The 14,621-nt window shown below is 31.6% G+C and overlaps 1 protein-coding gene across 2 annotated transcripts in view; it reads left to right on the forward strand.

Moving 5' to 3' along the window:
- Positions 1 to 14,621, forward strand: part of LOC121126573 (uncharacterized) — a 32,753-nt gene that overhangs the window by 12,045 nt on the left and 6,087 nt on the right. For both annotated transcript variants that reach the window (XR_005866976.2, XM_040721862.2), the window contains one exon: positions 460 to 851. Coding sequence is in view for 1 of the 2 variants with exons in the window: in XM_040721862.2 (XP_040577796.1) it covers positions 460 to 851 (392 nt within the window). In the remaining variant the exon portion in view is untranslated. The remainder of the gene's footprint in view (positions 1 to 459; positions 852 to 14,621) is intronic.

Raw genomic sequence — 14,621 nt, forward strand, 5'->3', positions numbered from 1 at the left:
TAATACTTCTTGTTTCTTTGAGTTGTTATTTTTTTCCTGAAGATGAAAAACCAGTACTCTCGACATTAACAAGATTAAGTTGTTGGAGAGTTTGAATTTTTGTCATTAGATCAAAACAATTATGTTTCATCTTTATTTATTTTAACACTAATAATAATGAAAGAGTTATCATATTTTCATTTTTAAAAGTTATAGTTTTTGCCCTAACGAGGATTCCAGCAATTTTTATATCCCTATACTATTTTTTTTAATATAATCTGTGAAATAAATAATATTAAAACTTATGATAATTATATACGATGACGGATTATGAAAACTTTAATTTCAATCTGTTGCAATTATATGATAATTTTTAATACAAAGTAAATCTTTATATTTTGATTTATTTTAAAAGCAAAAGTTTAATGAAAATATATTAAATAAAATGTGTATCTATCTGTCTATTAATATATATTACAGTTACAATCACCATTTGAATCATCAAAGGGATACGGCACATTATAAAAGCTATTTTCCATCAATATTTTATCAACCAAGAACTTCGGCATCTAGTCAAAATCATTACTATGAGCCTTCTATTGTAAAACAAAATCGCAATTATGGTTTCCATTCAATGGCAGATGCAGATTGGGGATGGAGGAAAAAAAGAGCAAATAAATTAGATTCCAAAAAAGAAAAATATTTCCCTTCAAAAACTTTACCAATGCTAGTTATATTAATGGATTATAATGGTCGTTTGGACCCAGAACAGATGGATATTAAAGGAAAAAGATTTTCATACATCGATGATGTCTCAAAATCCTTACAGAACAATAAAATAATAAATCAAAATGTACATTATATTGACAAAGGTAGGACTTTTTTTTAAATAGTAAAGAAATTTGATAATAAATAGGGTTATTGCTAGTATAAGCATTACATTGTACATTACAATAGAGAATATATGGTAAAAAAATGATTTTATGGAAATAATTTGCTGACGAATAAATACAATACGATGATATTAATTTGTTTTAACTTATAAAATAATACAAAGTAGAAGTCAAATTTATAATCCTCTGTAACTTTCCTTTCAATTCTACAGAAGATAATTTCCTGGGTTGTTTAGCCACTTCAACATAAAATTCAATTTAGACTAGTAAATAGTAAAATCTCAGTAAGTTAAGTATTTATTTATATATTTCATGAAGAAACATTAAATTTTAAGCTAGTTTAACCCAATACACCATCTGATCCACGGGCTAATTTCCAACTTGTGCGCCACCAGAATCCATGTAATTTGTATAAAAATATAAGACATCTGAAGCTTCACATTTTATAGTTCTTCAAAAACATATACAATATTCAAAATACGGAGCTTTTGAACAGATATGTACCACTATACAACACATGTACTTGATACATAAATAATGTGGGATTTTTTTTTAATGTACTTTACTAGTCCTTATTCCCCCAGGATTACTTTCGGGAAAATGAGGGAAAAATTATTTAACACTGAAAATATTTATGGAATTTAAAAAAAAAGAAGACTTGGAACGCACAAAATTGTAGTTCTAGTAACATGTCATCGTTAAATTTTTTTTTGTTTTTGATTAAACATAATTTGCAAATTATAAATTGTAAAATATGTTTAACAAAGTGATTGTCTTCAATATGTAGGATTTAACATTTAATGAATTATATATAATTAAATTAATCCTATATTATGAAATAATTAAATGCAGGATTTTTTGCGAATTTCCCGTAGGAATAAACTCTCGTGGGATTCTTGGAAAAAGGAAACTTAGGATCCCATGATAGAAACCTTACTACATAAGATACGATTTATAAATATCTTTGACCTAATATTGTGTGAGAGTAAACAAAGAGGTTCAAGATAATTCCACCAGATGACGTTGTTTGTAACAACCCTACTTTTTTTTCTCATTGCTTGTTTTGATAAGCTCTGAAGATTAAAATCTCATAAGATATGGATTGAAAATCAAATTATTAAGACTGGACATTTAAGAAGAGGTGCCCGTACTTATTGAAGGAAAATCCAGTTTATTAAGTTTCTTAAATCATATTATTGGAATGATTATTTTGTTGGCTCTTCCTTTCACATTCCTGAAGAGAATCCAATGCCACACTGGCAAGACTCTTCAGAATTCAGACTATTGTCGAATGTAATAGATTGACCATGCCCTCTTTGGCAAATATTCATATTTGGCAATATTTTGTCTACCACCAGGTGCGAAGAAGTACTCAGAACCATGATCTTTCTTCAATGCGTAAAGGGATGAATTTATATATCTCATTAGTGGCTATGAACTTCTTCAAACGTGAGGATTATAAGATGCTCTTTAAAGGAATAGTAGGAGCCGAAATAAATAGTCTTTTTTTTACAAAATAAAGCTTGTTGTGGCAACATCAGGAGAGGTTTTTAAGAGCAACTGTGAATGTGCAGCTGGAATTGAACCTCACGCTACGTGCAAGCACATATTACCAGGCTTCCTAGTTTTGAAATACTTTGTCTCTAATGTAGCTGTTAATGTGTTTAAGTCTTGTGCAAAACAGTTACAATCATTCAAACGACTGATAAAATTGGCTCGTGGAGAACCTAATAAAATAGAAGAAATTGGTCGAAGTTTGTTTAATTTCTATCACTATTAGAAATTTATCTCTTGATTAATGCCATCTGCATGTAAGGTACCCACGTTGATAATGATCCTTGACCGAAATTCTTCCGAAATAGAAAAACATATACGAATAAGCTGTGCATGAAAACAATAAATTACAGCTATTGTTGAGATATACATTCGTATCTGTCAATCTCCAATCCACCCTACTTGATCACGATTATTTAACAAAGCCATGTACTCATTTTTAGCTTAAAGACTGCGTTACATTATGTGAATCCTAAATTCTACATACAGAGATAGACGACACAGCAGCAATCATTGTCACCCTAATGGAAAAAAGAAAGAAAGTCGTGGTCAACTTCATCCAAATTTGGGGACGCTTGCAAGGCTAAAGGTAGACGACATTTTACTGAACTAACTGAGTCTTTTTTCTACCACCAACTCTTGTTTCTGCCGCTATCTCCAATGGTAAAGCTCATTTGTCTTAAGACAAAATAAAATGTTCTCATGCAACCGATAATGAAGTCAAGGAGTGTAAGTTATTCATTGATACTAGTTATAACTTTTAGCTGGCTCTCCTAATGGAAGTGTCGGTGAAAACGTTATTCTTGAAATTAAATGCCCCTTTTCAGGCCAGAATGAAAAAAATTGTCGATGCCCCAATTTATCATTCTTAGAAATTTAAAATGGAGAAATAAAGTTGAAAAAGTGTCATAAATACTTTTCCAGATTCATGGAATAAGGTGTCAAAATATTTTTTGGTAGTCTCCACATTTAAAGATCTATTTATTGAGGAAGTGTTTTTTGACAATGACTTCTTTTCTAAAAAAAATTCTTCCTTCTCACATAAAATTTTATAATGAATATTTTGTGTACTTAATATCATGGCATATTTAATTTCGTTTTTTTGAATAATTTTTAGTTATAATTCTATATTAATCTCCTTCAATACATACTTATTACAGCTGTTGCACGAAATCTGCTTTTTCTGGAGAAATAGTACAAACTAAATCCCTTATTTTGACGAAGACAAATGATTTGAAACAAAGGATTTTTGTTTATATATCACTTTATTTTTCAGAATGTTATCACTTATTAACAACGAAGAAAACTGATCAATACGAACATGAAATACACTATAGATAAAAAGAAGAAACTGATCGAGAAATTGTTTTTCCATTAGCAGCTCTTAATTTCAAGGTACAGACATTTCCATGATGCCCTGTTATTTTTCAGTGACTGGAGCCATGGGCCAGTCCTTTCGAAGTATGTTCTCTTCCAAAATGAGCACAACGTTGTTAACATAAACTTCTTCCATTTGATGTTTCCATTTTACACGAATCTGTAGTCTTTGCAAATATTCATTGGACTATCTTTTCCAGAAATGATCACAAAGACGATTTAAATATTTGAATCGAACCCTTATATCTACGTCCCTGTTTATGAAATTAGAAAGTAGTCCAAGTGCTCTATTGAGACACAGGTGAGAAGGCGTTATTGGTTCCAAATCTTGAGGATCTGAGCTTAATAAGGTTAGCGGACGTTGATTTTTTGTATATCTGTTAATACAGTATTGATTTCATCGAATGTTAAGAGAGCTGTTCCCAATATAATTCTGAGAGGTTTTATATACAGACAAAACAAGTCTATCGTAAGAACCTCTGCGAATAAGACTTGTAGGTTAATAAAATCCCACTTAATATAAAAGATAGAACAAAAATTATGAACTTCCATGGAAGATAACATTTTTGATGCTTTGACAAATTAAGTTTTATTATCAGATATGATGGTTTTTAGAGCACCTCTACGATTTATCATCTGTTGAAAAGCTTATAAGAATTTTACCGTCTCCATTTTTATTACTAACTCTAAATGAATTGATCTAATTTGGGCACAAGTAAACAAAACCATGTACAACTTGACAATGGAGCTATCATTTTTTTTAAAAGAATAGGTCTAGCAAAATCTATGCCTACATTCGTAAACGCAGGCTCTATTCGAACTCTTTCCTCAAGAAGGGTCGACATGAATTAAGAAAGAAGCTGAGTTTTGCTATGGCGACAGAGGAGACACACATTGACCCTTGAAGAAATTATACTTCTTCTATTTTTTAGATTTCGTGCCAAAGTTATATATTCATCCTTTATAGTCACTAAAAAAGAAAGAGGACGCATCCTGTACTCATGGGTGTGATGTTCTCTAATTGAATGATGATATATTTTGTCTTATATAATTTTACAGCATAAAGTTACTTTTTTTCGGAAGTTATATATTAATAATATACAATAATTTATCTTTCTTCGTTTGTCGACCATATAAAAGAGTGGGGGATAACATTCTCAAGTCTAGGAACAAACATGAAATATTTTATGGAAAAGATGAGAAAGATTGAATGCAACGCAAAAATAATCAAAGTTGCCAATATGAACTTCTCCCAGAGGGTATGCTCGTGGAACTTTTATGTGAATTCCAAGTTCCTATACTACCTAACTGGAGATTGGAATGGTATATTCAGTATTGGGGAAAATTTTCCGAAGTATAATAAAAATTTTATTTCCTAGAGAAAATATTAAAAAAAAGGGAACTTCCAAAAAGTATGGGCAGTTTTGGACTCAATTCTCCAGAGAGAACAATTGGAAAAAAATGTTCCAAAATGCTTTTACGAATTTTACAGGAGGATGGGCCTTGGATGATAAATACTCCTTTTTTTTGTGAAGGTGGAGAAGATTTTGGAGCAGAGGAGAGGAAGAAAGAGCGTAGGAGTGGAGGGAGAGAATAAATTGAAAGGAAGGTGATACTGAGGAATCATCAAAGATAAAGATCTTTTGGCTGAATTAAAGGAAGATGGGCCTAATAAACTCCTAGCCTATCAAATTGCGAAAATTCTAAACAAGCTGAATATCCATACTTAAAAAAAATTGACAACATCTTTTAATATATTCCTACTTAGAGCTGTAGCAAGGCTTAGAGATTTTAAAATTTTTATCATGCCCCTTATTTAGATTGCACTGCACAGAACTAGAGGAGGAAGACGGAAAGAAAACAATCTTAAATATTTTTGGATCTTTAAAAATTAAAATTAAGAGAAAAGGCATGGACTTTCCTATTCATACTTTTGGAAGGAGGCAGGGAGGTAGTCATAGCAAGAAAATTATTAGTTTTAATATAAAAATCAATTATGATTAATGAAATGGATGGATGCACAAGGCCTGTTGAGCCACTGAAATTTCGCCTGGTTTTACCTCATATCAATTGGATATTTTAATGAAGGAATATGGCTCCTACTTGACAATTCAATTTTACAAAGCTTCTTAAAAAGCCAATAATTTGGATTAAATAATTCCAGAAGAAGCACAGAATCATCCAACTAGGAAGTGTGGACGTATTTTTTATTGTTCAAAGCTATCTTATGCCCTAATAGTTATTATTCTTTTTTTTTTTGTTATATTTCCATATTTTGCTTAAAAATGGCTGAAACATTGGAATGAATAATAATAATGTAAAAAAACATATCTTCCTTTAAGTGTAAATAACTATAATCAATACATCGATTGGTCATTAATTCAATTCAAATTTTGAATAAAGTTGATGATCCAAATAGAGTATTCATTTTAACACCAACACACTTTTGCATTGTGGCCTCTTTTACCACACTTTGTGCATTCGATGCTATTTGTAGAGAAAATTTCCCATTCTTATGGGAAAATTGGAAACCACTCTATCTACACAATCTTTCTTGGCTCTTGTTCCGCGATCCACTACAATTTTTGACTTCTTCTTTTTCGATATATATTGACTTCGATTGACTTTGTATTTAGGTAAACACCCTTGATACTAAATCATTTGGAGCATTTTGTTTATTCCTTGGCGTTTCTATTGTACTCCATAAATAGATCCTAAAGATATTTTATTAGCACCATCAAATATTCTTTTTTTTATTTTTTATAATGGGGCTTTTATTCAAATTTAATACAATAATATAAAGATTAAAATGATAATAAAATACATCAAGAGGGATTGCGATAAAATTAATCATAAATAAACAGTATTGTTTAAAATTAAATCCCTAGATCAAACCCAACCCTTCAGTATTAACATCTTATGTTTTTTTACAGACTATATAAAATTATGCTAATGTCTACCACTACAAAGTCTGAAAATGTAAAATTAAAACAGACAAACAAAAAACAACTATGTATTCAATGTTCTTGTCCTCATCATCAAGTATCTTATTACTAAACATTTAAGGGTTGAGTAGAACTTACATAACCATTGTGGGGAAAAAAGAACAATGACTGCGACGTATTTCCATTATCTATCCTCGTAACGGGGGATCCTTAAGGAAAAAGCTGCCTTTCTTGCTGCAGATGCACTGAAAATTTTCCTCAAAAAGTGAAAGCTTGTTGGACACTCAGAAGTGAGGCAGCTATTTATATATACTTTAGCACTAGCTAAAGCAAAACAGACACCCCTAGTTTCTGGGGTTGCATTTTCCTGCCCTTTGGCCATTCCAAAAAGAATGTAGACAAACGAGTACTGGGGAAGGTAGTCACTCAAATTAAAAAGATCCATATTCAAATGGAAGAAATATCGAAGACCAGATAATGCCGGGCATCTTGCAAATGCATGGAGGACTGAGTTAAAATTATGTCCACAGTCCTAAGAGGGATAGTTGAAGTAAATGGAGCCCGTCAAAGTTTGGAACGGAAATTATCTTAATTATGCTTCTCTAGACTTCCGGACTTCCGTAAATTGGATCACTTTATTAGACATCATACATGAATTTTCTTTAGAATATGAGTTATACTTGTATCTCAGGCCTAACAATGCCTTTTCATCACTACTACATGTAATGATGGGTTTCATGTTCCCTAATTCACTGACAATATATTTTATTTTCCTTAATTTTACAGAATATAATGTACATATATATATAGAAATTATATATTAATAATATACAGCACTTCCCTTAAGATGATTTCTATTCTAGGGGATCACACACTACCATTTCCTCATTGATATAGTGTCTTTGTATTTGTATACCAGCAAAATTTAGAGAGATTGTACCAGGTTTAGGGCATGTCTATCCCTTGTTAGCTCATCTTGGTATTAGTAAGTCATAATTAATTGCTAAACAATATCTCTATTGGCCGTATATGGACAGATACATCGACGATGTAATTTAAGGATGATATATTTACAAGCGAGCAAACGTAATAAACAACAGCATTCTAAAGTAATATAACACTAAAAAACAACATTTTCAAATATTTTATATGGATATGTTGGGCCTAATGTATAAAAGATTTGCGAAGGAACCTAATTATATGTTAAAGATCATAGATGCATGTATAAAATTCCCTGAAGTGATACGGGATACGCGCACATGATCAGATGGTCTCGATTCTAGATATGATTAATCCACATAATTATACAAAATATCTTACTCAGTGAAAGAACGGCCCCTTCACAGTAGCTATCATACATATACATACAATCATTAATAATATACAATTGAGGACATACATTCTTGTATTACTGCAATTAAATAGATAATATTGTATATATAAATAAAATTAATACAGGAAAGATTAAACAAATGGATTCAAACATACAAGATGCTGATATATAAAAAAAAGATGCTATTAGAATAACTTAACAACTGGTTTAAAAAAAAATCGACTCATTAGAGAAGTTACGCGTTCAACAACAGGAAACCCATCTCAAGATTAGTTACGTTTAGAATAAGAAAGTAAAAGACAAAAAAGTTACAAGCTGGTTCTATGTGTCTATTTATGGGATTCTCAAACTACAGATAATGGCAAATTTTCCATATATTTCTATGGACCTTATTATATAATTAATAAAATAATCAACAATCACAAGATTAAAATTAAGGTAGATCCAAAATCGTAGTCAAAGATTGCTTATGAGCTGTAACATTCACAATATATCCAGTGAAACCATTTCTATGAGTATGCCAATACAGCTTTACAACACAATTATGGATACTGAACATTATTACGACCCAAAAAAAAACCTTAGGTTCAGTAACTTAACAATGTACAACTACTGTAGTTATGTTACTATTTATTATAATCATAATAGGAGTAAAGAAAGTTTAACACTGATATTGCTTCTATATCACAAGTGAATGATTATATTATGGAGGATGAATCACAAATTGCAAATGATGGAATTATTGAGGTAGTTACTCAAGACATACCCACAATCTTGGAAAAATTTGCAGAATCTTGATATAAAAAGACGCCTTTCATATTTAAAAAAGACAAAAGCCAGTTAGTACAAAAATAACAGATGGAACATAAACGATTTTATGAAAAAGGAAAATGGTGTAAGATAAAAAGAACACTGTTTCAACAGACTTCTTCTCCTAAACCCAGAGATAAGATTATTATCTCGTCGTAAATTTATGCCCAAAGTGTTTCAACTCAACCTGTCACTTCAGAAAACAAAATTAAGTTCGAAGATAAAGGTACTGCATTTAAAGCAAAACTCGATGGTGTGTGAACAAAGGAATATTGGACATGTACGAACATTAAGCAGGATTTTGTGTGACACTAAGTGTTCCTGCTCGCTCACCAAGCTAGTGCACTATGACCTGTCTTCACTGTTAAAGGAGTTTGAGTGCAACTTCCCAATCTTAAAGGACCCAAGAACGGCCAAGAAATGTATTCGTGATAATTTTCCAACAAACTAGCTCAATCCAGCATGTTCGTACAGTTGAAGACCAATTGCTGGAAATCTCAGAGTGTAAGAAAAATGCATATCTTTTGACAGATTTCTTCATTAGCGCCTTCGCGTCACAATTTATGTGTTTCGTATATATGGAGGGCCTGTAATACGTTCATTTGGCAGGAATTTGCTTCTGGATGCAATTTGATAAAAGCCCACAGTGATGCACTAAACTTATTTACAATAACAACAATGCTTTTCTGTTGATGTTCTGTTTCAATGTTGCTACATACAACTCAAGTATGCTGCTATGTAATATATTCTACGTGTACACACAAGGATGGTCCTTGCCATATAGCAGTCAAATTGTAATCAATAACACCTACTTGTGAGTGAAGTTACAAATATAGCTTTGTTATATTGATATTCATTGATTATTATGTTCCCTTTAAATTTGTTTCCTTTTTGTTACCATTATTTTTCTTTTCTTCATGTGAGCAAGTGGGTTACGCTCTTTTTTAATATTTTTGGGGTGTCTGTGTGTTGAATGTGACAAAATGTCACCTTTAATAAGATTATAATGATAGTGAATAAATTATTGTCTTGTGAATGATGTCTGTCCTTACCTCCAAAAGGAAAAAAATGCTGGATAAAGGTTTTATTCATGGTCCTTCCAGCTGAATCGTAAGGAATTGGATGGATTTGTGATTACCGAAAGGGCAACATAATATAATGTATTTTCTGTTTGTGTACCACACGTGGTGGTACCTTATTGAAATAAGTTTTTTAAATTTTTATGATGGCTGCGTTTGAACTCACTATCGCACTTCTTCGATGGCATAAGGAATATTTCGAAGAGTCTCTTCAATAGCTTAGTGATGAGCTAAAATACGCATCCCCTGAATTTCAATACAAATCAAGAGTTGGATGAAATGTTATACGGAATTTTACAATAATGAAAATATTTACAGTAAGCAACTCCATAAATTTGGAAATTACAAAAAAGTATGGAAAGCCTTATCGAGTTTTTGCAAGTTAATTAAAATTGTACATCTTAAAAGAGGAAATAAAATATCAAAAAGAGCTTTTTAAACAGTTGTTAATTACCCCAAGATGAGCCTAAAACAGAATTTACTGACACACTCCCGATGTTACTTTTACTCCAAATAGAATTCCCATAGTTTAACACTGGAATTGATTACTTTTGTGTAATAGATGGAAACAATTCCTGCAAATGTTGCTAATTATATTATCAATACAATTTAAAAAATTACTTTTTTGAAATCCCTACTCCAAGATTCTTAAGAAGATTTAATTTCTTTCTATGGCAAAGAAAAATTATAATGAATCTATAAGATTCTTACATGATAATTTTGCTTAATCAGATTCTGATTTGAAAGTTTTTTCAAAGATTTGTTGGTCTTAATCAGCTGAAAATTAATGCAAAATCCCTTCCAAGACATAGTCATCGCAATACATCGCACTTTAAAAGCAAATGTTTTAGATTTAAATGAATTTAAAATAAGAAGATTTATATTTCCTCTTCTGGAAAGTCGAGTGTCCGGCCTCTTTAGGGATGGATGGAAGTGATTCGTAAATGGACGAGAAGATCAAGATGAAATCATAATAGAGAAATCCTTTTTCATGTTGGAATTGCTGCTAAGGTTACTGAAACTCGTAATTGGATAAAGAATGATGGAACATCCCTTACTATGAATAAGTTTATTCATAAAAGTGTTGTTGAAATGTATCAGTCCCCCAATAGTTTTATGGAATAACATTCACTTGAAGAATGTATGTTATTAAAGAAGAAAGTTCCTTACATTTTCTAATTTTGCAAACTCGAAGAAAATTGTATCGAAAATGAATTGAATCATCAAATAGTTTTTCGTTCCAAAGTTAGAGTGACAGACAATGGTCACATTGAAACTTTTTACCCTTAATAAATGACTTTTTAGACATGTCAGAGTAAAAAGTTATAGCTCTTAAACGTTTCAACAAACCAGAGTCATTAGTTCGTAAGAACCCCTAATTTGCAAATGCTTATCGGAATGCTACGAATAATAATTTTGATTTGTGTTCACTGAAAAGATAGCATATGATAAAGTAGATGATATGGTTAATTTAAGGTGTCATAAAGGAAATATTTACTATAACTAAGTTAAGGATTGTTTTTGAAGCATCAATAAAAGTGAATCACGGTAAATTGTTTAATGATCAGTTCTATGTAGGTCCAATGATACATCTTCATTTCATAGGCATTTTACACTGGTGAAGTTTTCGATCAGTGGCTATTGTAGCTGACAACATATGGTTGTAAAAATACAACAAGATCTTCCGTACTTTTTTGGAAGAGCCTAAAAACTGATGGACCCATCAAAGAGTGTTGCCATGCACAGCAAGTTTTTGGAAAGGCAAGTGCTGCTCATTCGTGTATACTGCTTCAAAAATCAATGTGAATTAATTCAGAGTACAATATGAAACTGCAGTGAATGTTATAAATGATGATATGTGGGTGGATGACTTGGTCAATGGAACAAGTTGCATTAGTTAAGCAAAACAATAGGTATTCAACTTATTTAGATAAATTGTTAAGGTCCATTTCAACTACGAAAGAGTTCGAGCAATATTCTGGAAGAGGTGGAGCAATATTCCGAAAGTGGTTTTCACCTTCCCAATGAATTGCTTATTAACAAGGATATCGCATTGTTACTTGGATGAAACTAAGGCTCTTGGTTATTTATGTAAGTCCATGGACTATCATACTAATATGTATATGGATTTTAACAAGGATTCAAATCACTAACGAAAATAACTGTTTTATTGGAACCTCTTTTTTTCAGGGTAGATTTGTACCTGTTTTCTTCACAGCTTAACTCATATTTCAAGAAACATAGAATCGGAAAATAAAAGGATGCCATGTTGCAAAGAGATCTAACTGAGAGATTATTACGATAGAAACGTAAATAAATACTTTTAAGGTCCTTTTCAGTTCCTGGATGTGTCCTGATACCCAATTTTAACTATAAAGATACTGAGGTTTTGTATAACGGGATGACTGGTGCAAGTGATGGATTGCAATGCTTTACATCAGATTTATTCTTAATTATGAGTCAATCATAGTTGGGTTTCTTACATCGCGTGCAAGAGAACAATTCAAAAAAATTACAATTCCATCCTTTTAATAAGAGTTAGTTAGCATTTTAATGTGCTCGTCTTAATGAACATTTTATTAAAATTTCCGGGATTCATACTTGGGTAGATTCTGTTGTTGTTTTTCATTGGATTCAAAGTGAAGTATCGATTTGGAAAACCTTCGTTGCCAATCCGGTACAGATATTTCAATATATCATAGGTCCATCATATTGGAGCCATGTATCTGGAGTACATTCTCCGGCCAAAAATTTATGCCGTGGATTGACACAGCATACAATATTGGTCAAAGAGCTTTGCTAATACAAGTGAAGATAAGAATGAAATAGATTTTGAAATAAAGAAATCGAAATAAACTTATAGTTTGAGATATTTCCACTCCTTTATCTCAAATCCTAAATACGTTTTCGTTTTTGATCAAGATTCAAAGATCTACAGCGTGGTTAAAACAGCTCCCTCTATTGTTGAAGGGAAGTGTCCTCAAACCAGATGGTACATTTTCTCTTAAAGAGCTTGATATTGCAGTAAAATTTGTAGTGCGACATGAAAAAGAAATCTATTTGGCATCAATTCAGAATGTGTGTAAGAGGTTACACACTTTTTCTTTTATATTATTGTGGTATATGTTGAACATGGCACGAGATCACCTTTAAAATAATAATTACAGTCCACTAATTATTGTGTTGTGAATCAGGCACGTCTTTGCGATCAAAGAGAAAGAAAATAATTGATAAGGTTGTATTCAGCTGCAATAACTTCAAATAAATAGAAACTACATACAATAAATCGTTTTATATAATTAAAACAAAGTTTGTACATCTGTTCAAGTCCTAGCAAAAATTATGTCTTATAGATTCTGAAAATAGCAGGTGTACGGCTATATTCAATAAAAGATAACTTTTTATTTATAATAGTATACTATACAGTATATTATGTCGTGGTTGTTATTGACTGAAGAAAAAGAAACAACTTTAATAATATAAACATTACATTTTCCCTGACCCCCCTTACCCCTTCTTGTCAAACCTACTCAAAAAAGTCATACTCTGTTGAATAAAAGTTTGGAAGCCTATAGGAAGGCATCTTCCTTTACATCGAGTAGTATACACAATGCTCAAAAATGTGTGATTAAATAGTCAATTTTAAAATGCAATGTATATTGACTTGAGGTAGCGATCATCTAGTCCTGTATGGTCACATCCACCCCTTATTCATCTTTAATTTTTCCCCTCTAGGATGGCACGGACTCCCAGAATCCTCGAGCAATCGTAGAAGAGGTGCCAGCTTGTTTCTATTACTTCCTTACAAAGATAAAATCTCTGTCTATTCTTTTCTTAAAATTATTTTTATAAGACTTGATATAGTGAATTATTTGTTTTTCTGTGACATCTTCATCATTTCCTTCAAATTTTTCTCGAACATTGTCTGTAGTATTCAGAGATCCTTGGTTTTGAGTATTCCATTACCTGGATCGATGTTCGCCTCTTCTGACAAAAACTGTAAATTTTCTCAATGTTACATTCTTTGCATCTATGTTTTTCCATGAAGTATTTAGTTGCTTCCTTTTTTTATCAGCTCTTTTTGAGCTTATTTACTTTTTTCTTTGTATTTAAAGGAACATTTTCCTTTGATATTTTGACCCACAAGTTTGGATTTACTTCTTATTATTGCACCCATATTTTTTAATCCAGAAGTTCTTCCAGCCATTCATTAATGCCAATTGATTTCTTGTGTGAGTTTTGTAACCCGTCTAATCTTTCTCTAAGTACTCTTTTTTCCTTTGCTCTATCCCACCCGGCGCGAATTAGGATTAATTATCTGGCTTTTTCAATATTTTCTAACATGTAGCATGGTAGGTAGATTCCAACTTTTTGGTTACATGAAAAATCTGAGATCGCCTTTTTTATCTTCTTAGTTGTATGTATAGAATCTATAACGGTCCTCCTTTGTGTAGTTGACATTAAGATGTCTATGGCGGTTTTTTTACTGCCCTGAGAGGTTCTGATATTCTGCTTGTGGATTTTGTGTCATTTAAGGGCTGTCACAATCTTGTTCACTTTCGCTGAGTCAGCATTTCTGGTCATCGTTTTTCGTTGATCGGTATATACTATTCACTTTTATATTTGAGTCTGGAGATTATGTTGCACCTAT

This window comes from Lepeophtheirus salmonis, chromosome 12 (genome assembly GCF_016086655.4).
Source record: "Lepeophtheirus salmonis chromosome 12, UVic_Lsal_1.4, whole genome shotgun sequence".
Lineage (NCBI taxonomy): Eukaryota > Metazoa > Arthropoda > Copepoda > Siphonostomatoida > Caligidae > Lepeophtheirus > Lepeophtheirus salmonis.